The sequence below is a fragment of the Chionomys nivalis genome, chromosome 24, assembly GCF_950005125.1.
Source record: "Chionomys nivalis chromosome 24, mChiNiv1.1, whole genome shotgun sequence".
Lineage (NCBI taxonomy): Eukaryota > Metazoa > Chordata > Mammalia > Rodentia > Cricetidae > Chionomys > Chionomys nivalis.
The window spans coordinates 3,598,139-3,608,617 of NC_080109.1; the positions used below are offsets into that span (position 1 = coordinate 3,598,139).

The following is a 10,479-nucleotide window of genomic DNA, read 5'->3' on the forward strand; positions in this document are numbered from 1 at the left end:
AATAAGAGCAATGAACACTGGCGAGGCACGTATCCACGGAGGCCAGCTCATGTGTTTACTCTGGGATTAGTGGTTGGGATGCCTTCTTTTTCTGCTCCTCAGTGTATCCCCAGCCCCTAGCACACTACCTGTGCTTTGGAAGGCTCGCAGGCACTGTGTGGAGAATGATTGTTGAATCTCAGATCGCCAATCTGAGCTGCATGGAGAGGTGGTTGAAGAACTTCCTCTTCCATGTTAGACAAGATCTGCCTTGCACATCTGTAGAGAGACTAAAAAATGCACAGACGTTTGCAACGATTAGCACTGCCACTAGGAGGGGACCTGTCAGAGACTGGAAATAGAGCCATACCATACGTCTCGAAACATGATTCATCCTCTTCAAGATCATTCTTTTAAAATCAGCAAAAATATAAACATCATTAGGATGTGTTTCTTATATTCAAAGGATATTCTCATATCTCCTTTTGATTAACACACATATACAAACTTGATTTTTCTGTCAGACTGTGTATTTTTTCCAAGAAAAAAAGATAAAATAAAAAGGAATCTCAAAAAATGCTTAAGCATCCTGATAAATAAAGCTCAGACTGGGAAAGAGATCAGTGCTTTCTTGTGTCTAAACTCAGACTTTGCTTCTACAGTCTAAGCTAAAAGAATTTGATACATCGTACTATCAAGAAAAGAAATTCAATGTCTCTGTTTCGAAACTTTGTTCCAAACTCAGATGGCTTTCTCTTTCTTCTCAAACTGTAAAGTTTGTGAAATTGTTTCCCATCCAAACCCAGAAGTGCTTTTGTGATATTGTTTCACTTCCCGTCCAAACCCAGAAGTGCTTTTGAGCAATGACTTGCAGGAAACGTGACTTGCTGACTTTGGATGTCGTTTGATTTAGGTAGGTGGATAGGGTCTTGATTCTCCTTACTGCCACTGGATGAGCCGGTGACACAGACGTGGTGGCTTTTGAGAAATGACAGAAGAAACCAGGCCACATTTACTATATGGCCACACTAACTGAAAGAGACATATGAAAATTTTACATCTGTAAAATTATCAGTTCATGTGACTATAACACAAAATAAGGTATATAGTATAATATTAAAACGAAATGTTGACTGTGTATTCCATTACTATATTGATAATCAATATAGGAACCTTTAATCTATGATATCTTAATAGTTTTTAGAATTGATTGAAAAATATAACCATTAAAAAAAGGCAAAATACAAAAGTCTTAAGGGCAAAAGTAGAAGCCAGGACTTTTAATTTTTCTCTGATGGTTGTCTATTACTGCCTAGACAAATGGTTATTTTATAATTCTGATCAACATCTACAAGAAAGGATAGGCACATGATGATACACTAACACTTGACTTCAGTGGCCTCTTTCAAAAGCGACGTTGTGACCACGACAAGGCATGAACGTACATGCATCTCTTTACTGAGATTATAGTTTCCCTGAGCCCTTTCTGTGAAAGCCAAATGGTTTGGTCTGAATCAGTCGTTTTTCTTTCATTTTCTTTGTGAGCTCCTGGACCAGTCAGAACATCTTCCGAGACCTCTGACGTGGGGCTCTCTTCAGAATGTCCCCATTTCCCGTCATGCCTCTGAGTGAATGAGCTGAAGAGCCTCCGCGTGTCCGCTTTAGACGGGCAGTGAGGAAGAGCTGTCTGACGGGTAAACAAGGCTTGCTGGGAAGATGTTGCTCAAATGATAAAGCGGTTCAGCCAACAAGTGACCTAAAGGTCAAATATTAACTAACAGGAGGTGACCATTGCTGAAGCCACGCCTGAGAGGGGACCCATTATATATAAGATCGACAGTCACCCAGCTAAGTCCGCAGGCAAAGGGCAGCTGCTTGGAATTTTCCGAAAACCCAAAACCATGAAGTATCTATGGTTGCTGCTGTTGTGTGTTTTCTCAGTTCAAACTCAAGCTGCTGACGATGACTACGATGATGCGGTGATTTTTTTAAATAGAAATTATCAATTGCTACTAATATTATTAATGTAAAATTAAGGAATCATAATTTTGAGTGTATAGCTGTTTAAATTAAGGTAGCCTTGGTTGTACTTACAAAACTGAATCATTAATTTCAGGGACCTATCTGACTTTCAACATGTTTCATATCTTTCAAGGTCATATGTTGTTTTCTCATATCTTTCAAGGTCATACGTTGTTTTCTGGTTTATTTTACACGGTGAGGATGGCTTGAGCAGTGTGTGATGTGCTTTTCTGTCTTGTCCTAATTTTATGACTTTTCACTTAGTTCTTGCAATACATTATTGCAATTATAAGGATAATTTTTGAAATTTATAGGTTCTATGATGGTAAAAGATGAGTCTTTTGAAAGGGAAAAATGGTAGATTGTTTGCTTTTGCTGAGTAATATAATATATATCTCCCAAGATTACCGAATATGGGTAAGAGTTATAATTTTAAAATCATAAAATGAAGTTTTGGGGTATTTTTCAGATTTAAATTATAACAGGTAATATTCATTGTCGTTATTAATATATAACATAACTTTCTTACTTGTAGAAATTTTCTTCCTCTTGTTTTCTTTCTTTTTCTCTCTCTCTTTTTTTTTTTTTTGGTTTTTCGAGACAGGGTTTTGGAGCCTGTCTTTCTTTCTTTTTTTCTTTCTTCCTTCCTCTCTTTCTTTTTGACAGGGTCTCACTACATAGCTCTGGCTGTCCTGAAATCTCTTAGTAAGACCAGGCTGGCCTCTCATGAACTCATAGTGATCCACTGGCCTCTAACCCCTAGGGCTGGGATTCAGTGCATGTGCTGCTTGTCTCGATGCCGCCCCTTAACTGCATTGTAGACTTGAGCCATCACACCCAGTTCAAGTGTTAGTTTTACAAACTTATTATTCATATCACTCTGACATCATGAAAACGAAGTGTGTTTAAGAAAATAGTTTAATGTTATTACTAACTTATCATAATGATTTTTACTCTGTGTAGTATATTATCTACAATAGAAACCAGAATACACATTAATATCGCAATGAGCAGATTCACTATGGATCATTTGGATCCCTAGCCTGTGTCCCCATTGGCTCTCTGAGTATTTGTACTTTACCTTCTCTAGTTAAGCCAGACAGCATCACCTGTGTCCAACAGTCGAAAACAAGTAAACAAGTCGATAGTTTCCTTCTTCATAATTGTGTTTGCAGTGAACAAAACCACATTTCATTAAGTTGGTGTTAGAGCAGACAAGCTCTAATTAGGGCTGTGTCTTTAGTATGGAAATGTACACCTTTCATATTATCCTGAACGCCCACCCATTAGAAGTATATAGCAGTACACACACACACACACGAGAGAGAGAGACAGAGAGAAGAGAGATTCAATCAGTAATTAAGCCAGTGAATCTGAAGCCAGTCTATCAGGGTTTCAATCCTTGCACCGCCCAACTAAATGTAAAATACAATAATGATTTAATGAACACATGACAGTAAACTTTCAGATGCCACTCATGTGCTGGCTTAGCTGACACCAGCAGAGAGTTCGGCTGCTGCTCCCAGTTGTGTGGTTTCTTCTTCTGCGAAGACAGCCATCGGAGTAAGACTACTGACGACGAAAAATGATAAACGTATTTAATTCACGTCAAAACCGTCCTACCTGTTTGCATCTCTTCTACTTGGGCATCTTCTTAAAGAGGTTTAAGTTAGCAAATAATCTTTAGTGCCGTCTATAAACTCTGAAAATTACTAAGTATGGAAATGGCATCATGTTTGATACAGAAATTAGGTAGTTTCAAGAGAACAGCTTAACAATTTTATTGAAAACCGAGGCTAGAAGAATATAACAGTGGAGTTATCAGAAATATCTTTGAAGTATGGCCACACTGAAAATAATAATGAGAGCTTATAATGAGCCAAGGATAGTTCAGAGGGTGTCATGGGTAAAAATAATTCATCTTTATAATGATCTTATAAGGCAAATACAAGCTGTGGTTGTCCTTATTTTATAAATGGGAAAATTGAGTCATGACTAACCTTCCCAAAGAGCCGGTCAAGCCTTGAACCCAAGCAGTACCCTATCCCGCACAGTCCCAATTCTCTGTAACATGTTAGAGTCATTGTCTTATGACTAGTAAGTTTTCTTTAGATAGATCATCTTGTCTCAAATATGATCATGCTAGATTTAGCGCCTGATCTTCAGCTCATAAAAGTTGAGAGTAGGGGAAATGGTTAACAACAATTGTAGGAATTTACTAAACCAAGTGGATCGAGAATATTCATTCTTTTGGATCATTTTGATTCCTGACAAATCTGTGTGTTCCAAAGTTTAGATTTCACAATCAGGGGTAGATTTGTCTTAGCCCCACCCAGCCACCAGGCCTTAGCTTTAGCATTGCGTGTTGCTGATCCTCCACTTGAAGCACTCGGGAGGCAGAGGCTGGTGGATCTCTGTGAGTTCGAGGCCAACCTGGTGTACAATAGCTAGTTCCAGGGCAGGCTCCAAAGCTACAGAGAAACCCTGTCTCAGAGAGAGAGAGAGAGAGAGAGAGAGAGAGAGAGAAAGAGAGAGAGACAGAGACAGACAGAGACAGAGATAGAGACAGAGAGAGAGACAGAGACAGAGACAGAGAGAGAGAAAAAAACACTCTGCCGCAGCCAGTGGAGAGACCTGTAGCCAGTCAGTCGTCAGGCTGGTGCTACCTCAGGTACGAAGCAAGAGTATGGACTAGTTAGGTCTCACAGCTTCTCTAACCTTGCGCTGTGTTCCTGACGGTTCCTGTAGGGACTCTTGGATGCCCGTGGTCACCGACCCTTTGACAGGAGAAATGAAGAGGCTCCTAGCCTGAGACCCGCCCCCCCTCCTATCAGCGGAGGTGGTTATCGAGCCCGTCCAGTCAAAACTGCTGCCAGCCAGAAGAAATTGGAACGAAAAGCCCCTGATGCAGGAGGCTGTCTTCACGCCGACCAAGACCTGGTAGGGGCATTAGTGGTTTTTACAGCATGGGTCTCCTGTGTAGAGAAAGCTTAATATTTCATGGACCAACATCTCTATCACTGCTATTTTGCTCTTTTAAGAATTAAAATTCAAAATATGAACTTCTTTGAATCTTTTATTTTTTTACTCACCGTTCTTTAATTGGACTTTTGGTTCTGGACACAAGATAACAAGCCAGGGTATTTGGACATTGCCTTTTCTTTTGTATTTTGCCTACTTTCTTCACTGGGTTGGGTAAAATTTTTCATAGCCCGATTACATTTTTTTCCTGTGGCAAGGACTATTTCTATTCTTTTTAAAGAGTACGCCGATAATTGTAAGGTTTCTGGTCTTCCATAAAGAAAATAGAATATCAAATTTAATTGACTAGTGAGATCCCTAAGGTTTCCCTAATGTATGTTTTAAACAAATATCCATCACTCTGATGCCAGCCGCTTTCTTCATTTGCAGGGAGTGCTGTGTCCTACAGGGTGCCAATTGCAGCAGGACCTGGTCAACCAGGAAAGGCCAGTCAAGGCCAGCGTCGCCGAGTTAAAAGGCAACATACAGTCCATTTCGGAGTCCTCCTCCACCACCTTCCAGTACATGAAGCTGCTCAAAGACATGTGGCTAAAGAAGCAGGCCCAGGCTAAAGGTAGCCATCCTGGGGGTTTCTGCGTGACCCGTTTATAGCATGAAAACCCTTAACCGTGGATTCACAGTTGTGGGCAAACATCTGAGGCTAACCAGCACTTGGGGCTGGTTTCTCTGCCCGCTCACCCTGGTTCCTCCCTCGGGCACTTTCGACTGCAGCTCACCTGACGAGGACTCCTAGTCAGGTGTTAGTATTGTCTCGGTGCTGCTGTCGCTAACATGACTTTCTACAGTCATGTCCCTATGGCGTCTTATTTTCAGCCTATCAGACATCTGTCTCGTGACTCGGAAGATAATATGCACAGAATGAAAACTCAGTGTTTCTAAGTCGAACCCCTGAGGTGTTGAGCGTGAGGACAGTCGGCGTGGCATAAACTAACACACAGGCAGGGACATCTGATTTGTAAACCTTGAGTACTGTGAAGCTGGTGGGTAGGAGCCAGTTGGGAGTGTCAGCACGGCACAGGCTTCTAGGAAGAGCTCACTCAAGTGTAGACATTTAGCAATCAAAAGAATCCTGAAAAAAAAATTAAAAAAAAAAAAAAAAGAATCCTGAGATGCGCTCTCCAATTCCAAGGCTCTTTAGGTGGGGTGTGCAAGCGCCAGGTGCCTCTGCTCTGTAATGTTTCTTGTGGGGACGAAGTCTTCAGATACTGGTCACCAAATAAAGGCACAGTTTGTTGTTGTTTTCCACATATGATCTTTAGCTTGTACCCAGAGCAAATCTCTAGAGTAGCAGTAAGACTGCATGCCAATTTATATGTACCATGAGACAAATAATGTTAATGTTCATTGTTAAATAATGTTAAGTTCAACAGTCCTGATTGCTTGATGATACTTCAGTCTACTTATTCTTAGAAAATCAAAATCATATTTATGTAGCTAGATATACTTTCATAGGCAAAACTGCCAACCATCCCTCCATCATTTTGCTTTCTCCAGATAATGAAAATGTCATAAATGAGTATTCCTCTATCCTGGAAGACCAGAGGTTATATATTGATGAGACCGTGAGCGATAATATCCCCCTTAACCTTCGTGTGCTCCGCTCAATCCTGGAGACCCTGAGGAGCAAAATACAAAAGCTTGAATCTGACATCTCGGCGCAGATGGACTATTGCCGCACCCCGTGCACGGTCAGCTGCAACATCCCCGTGGTGTCCGGCAAAGGTAACGAGTCCCCACGCAAACTCCGAAGAGCTCCAGGAGATGTAGCGCTCTCCAAACACAGGGACTGGAAAGTGAACACCATAGCTCTCCCCTAGCAGAACAGAATGATCTTCTGCATACTGTGGCTATGCCCTGGGCTGGTTGTGCTCTGTCTTGGCGGATGACTCCACCGAGCTCTGCTGCGTAGCATGCACGGGACATACACAGATGGCGGGTCTGTGGGAAGATGGAGGTGTTTCCTAGTTCCGTGTGCCCTATTTGCAGGGATGGGAGATAAAGGGAGCTTTATAATTCACTTGACAGAAATCTTCACACTTTAAGTTGATTGTCAGTGAAAAGAAGGCCCATAGGACATTATTCCCAAATGCTTGTGAGAAAGCGATCCTTTGTATCCTTTGTATCCAGTGTAGTCAGAATGAGTGGTTGAAGACTGTGTTTCTGTCTCTGAACCCAACGCAGCAATGCTTTCTTGCAGAGTGTGAGGAGATCATTAGGAAAGGAGGGGAGACATCCGAAATGTATCTCATCCAGCCGGACACCTCCATCAAACCGTACAGAGTCTACTGTGACATGGAGACAGAAAACGGAGGTAAGCCCGTCAGTCGGTGTTCTGTGAGTATCCTGGCTGCTGGGAAACACGGCTCTGCTCCTACACCGCTGGCAAGGACCCACTTGATTGGAAGTTCAATCTGGTATTTGAAAAGCTTTAAAAGACCCTTGACACATGCAGTAAGATGACATGTGGGGCCTGGCATTCACAAATACCTTAAGAAGTCTCCCCTCATACTTATTTCTTTATAATATCTACTCGCAGAACCGAACATAAGCAAGTATAAAATCAAACAAATGAGCGGTGGGTTCAGACTCTCAGAGTGGTCTTACTACTAGTAACCCTAGGCTAATTTTATTTCTAAAGGATGGACAGTCATACAGAACCGTCAGGATGGCAGTGTCGACTTTGGCCGGCAATGGGACCCGTACAAACAAGGATTTGGAAATATTGCAACCAACGAAGATGGGAAGAAGTACTGTGGCGTGCCAGGTAAAGACTTCGGGCACAAAATGAAATTCGTCAAGTTTAATGAGTTTTTTTCCCCATTAAAAACATCAAGGATAGGGGTCTGTTTTTAGATTTCTAGGATGCTAATAGGAATTTAATTACACACATGCACACACACACAATAAATAAAAGTTAAAAAATTAAATGTGGGAGCTAAAGATATGGTGGAAGAGGAGTGTGTTTGCCAGGGTGGAAGGGCTGTGAGTGGTTGCTAGTGTGGAAGGGTGGTGCGTGGTTACCAGGGGGTGTGTGGTTGCCAGGGTGGGAAGGGCGGTGCGTGGTTGCCAGCGTGGAAGGGCGGTGCATGGTTGCCAGGGTGGAAGAGCGGCGCATAGTTGCCAGAGCCCTTTTTCCCCCCTGATATTTTGCACTCATTTTCTCTAGGTGAATATTGGCTTGGGAACGATAAGATTAGCCAGCTTACCAGGATGGGACCCACAGAACTTCTGATCGAAATGGAGGACTGGAAAGGCGACAAAGTGAAGGCCCATTATGGAGGGTTCACAGTGCAGAATGAGGCTAACAAGTACCAAGTCTCAGTGAACAAGTACAAAGGAAATGCTGGCAATGCCCTCATGGAGGGAGCCTCTCAGCTGGTGGGGATAAACAGAACCATGACCATCCACAACGGCATGTTCTTCAGCACGTACGACAGGGACAACGACGGCTGGTAAGCGCTGCCATCTTGGCTCCTTTTTAAGTCTCAGCATCGTGAATGTACCTAAAGTTATAAACAACTGCCCATGCTTGAACACCTGAAGTGTATCAGGCAGCCCCTGTCTGGAACTCCAGACGTATTGATGAAAAGCATCCCAACTGTAAGGCAGACATCATCAGTTTCATCCTTCAGATAAAATTTAGAGAAACAAGTTTACCCAAAGCCAGGTAACTCCTCAAACACAGAACAGCAATTAGAGTGTAACTCTTTGAGCTTTGTGCCTCTACATAAACATCTGTGTTCTTATTCACTAACAGGTCTACTGAAACGACCATTTCATATCTCAGGGTCTCTTATACTACAGTATCAGATAAATTCTTTCAGAATAAAACAATCCCATCCCTTCAGGATTAGACCAGATAGGCCCTTTTCTCATTAGGGGGCAGAGAAGACCTTTGCTGTTTTTGAGCTTTGCATTCAGGACTCAAGGGCGAGAGTACCATATGTAACCAGGCGCGGTCCTCTCCCGTGGGTTCTCTCCAAAGAACTGAGTTGACAGTGGGCCTTGTCTGCATCATCCCGCAAACTCCTTTCCTTTCAGGTTAACTTCAGATCCGCGGAAACAGTGCTCAAGAGAAGATGGTGGTGGATGGTGGTATAACAGATGCCACTCCGCCAATCCAAATGGCAGATACTACTGGGGTGGTCTTTACAGCTGGGACATGGCCAAGCACGGCACAGATGACGGTGTGGTGTGGATGAACTGGAAGGGATCCTGGTACTCGATGAGGAAGATATCTATGAAGATCAGGCCCTTCTTCCCACAGCAGTAATCCCCCAAGTGTAGACTTTTATTCTTCCGTGTGTGACATTTTTTACTGTATGTTGTTGCAATCCTCTTTGTTACATTATACCCACTAAAACTCAAAACAATCGTTGGTTGTGTCTTTTTCGGAAAGGCATAGGATAAAGGCATTGAAAACAGCACGTGGATTTCTTTTGTGTTCTTTTTATTTTACATTTATATTATTCTCAATTGTGTGGCTGTGTGCGGATAGGTGCACCACAAGTGAAGGGGCCTGTAGAAGCCAGAGGGGTCAGATTCTCCCAGAGCTGGGGTTACAATGGCTGTGAGCCTCCTGATGTAGGAGCTGGAGTCAGATCGTCTTCATCTCTAGTCTGCGTTTATTTTCCATGCAGAGAACTAATGAGAAGGGCATAATAAACAGAGTCTGTTGACTCCAGCTGACCGCAGTGCTTTTCAGGCGAGGCACCGACCGTCCCTGTTGGAGAAAAGCATTACACAAACGAAAGCCAATGTTTATTAGTCTGGTTTCAAAAATCCCATTTATTCATGTAAGGCATCTTGCAAAAGATCATCTTTCTAACAGTTTATTACATAAACCGGCCCCTGTTATCACAAATTATTGTTTTCTTATCTGGGGGTCCATGCTGTCAGGATCTGAATTTGTAGGCAGGAAAGTGTGTACACAATCTCAGATGTCTGCTGAGCTGACATCGAACATCTGAAGAGTCCATGGGGGAGGAGTCCATGGGGAAAGGACCGTTCTGCCTCTCAAGAGGACCTCAAACCAGCAGAGTCCAGGCAAGCAGTTAGATGAAGTCTCACCGTGTCTCTTAGGGAAATGGTGGACGAGGAGGCTCAGGTTTCCCATCATCCTCAGATTGTTCTGTCTGTAGAACGTTACACTGGAACCAAGGTGAAAGTAGATTTTTCTATCCTTTATACCTCTCCCCATGGGCACCCATCACAACACTCCTTCAACGGACCCCAGCTTAGTGCTCCTTCCCCACCATTGTCCTTGCTGCCTGTTGTACAGACTTAGTGTCCCCAATCCCATCTTCTCAGTTTTCACTTATGTAAACAAAGATTAATTTGCTGCTCAGAAATGCTCTCTCTTGTCCCGTTGCTTTATTTTTGCCTGGCCTTGTGGCCACAGATTCTACCAATCAAGTCTATTCTGCACCTGCCATT

General features: G+C 42.8%; 1 protein-coding gene across 1 annotated transcript; it reads left to right on the forward strand.

The window, feature by feature from the left end:
• Positions 1-1,847: 1,847 nt before the first annotated feature.
• Fgb (fibrinogen beta chain) lies at positions 1,848-9,396 on the forward strand. The gene is made up of 8 exons (XM_057757103.1): positions 1,848-1,958; positions 4,750-4,941; positions 5,413-5,596; positions 6,538-6,765; positions 7,241-7,354; positions 7,682-7,807; positions 8,210-8,495; positions 9,085-9,396. The coding sequence occupies exons 1-8, from the start codon at positions 1,881-1,883 to the stop codon at positions 9,314-9,316; spliced, it is 1,440 nt and encodes a 479-aa protein (XP_057613086.1). The 5' UTR covers positions 1,848-1,880; the 3' UTR covers positions 9,317-9,396.
• The last annotated feature ends 1,083 nt before the right edge of the window (positions 9,397-10,479 follow it).

Bases quoted from the DNA above. Each gene is read 5' to 3' on its own strand.
- Fgb (XM_057757103.1), top strand. From the start codon at position 1,881: ATGAAGTATCTATGGTTGCTGCTGTTGTGTGTTTTCTCAGTTCAAACT. The intron at 6,766-7,240 runs GTAACGAGTCCC...GCTTTCTTGCAG, and splicing joins CCCCGTGGTGTCCGGCAAAG to AGTGTGAGGAGATCATTAGG. The intron at 8,496-9,084 runs GTAAGCGCTGCC...CTTTCCTTTCAG, and splicing joins GACAGGGACAACGACGGCTG to GTTAACTTCAGATCCGCGGA.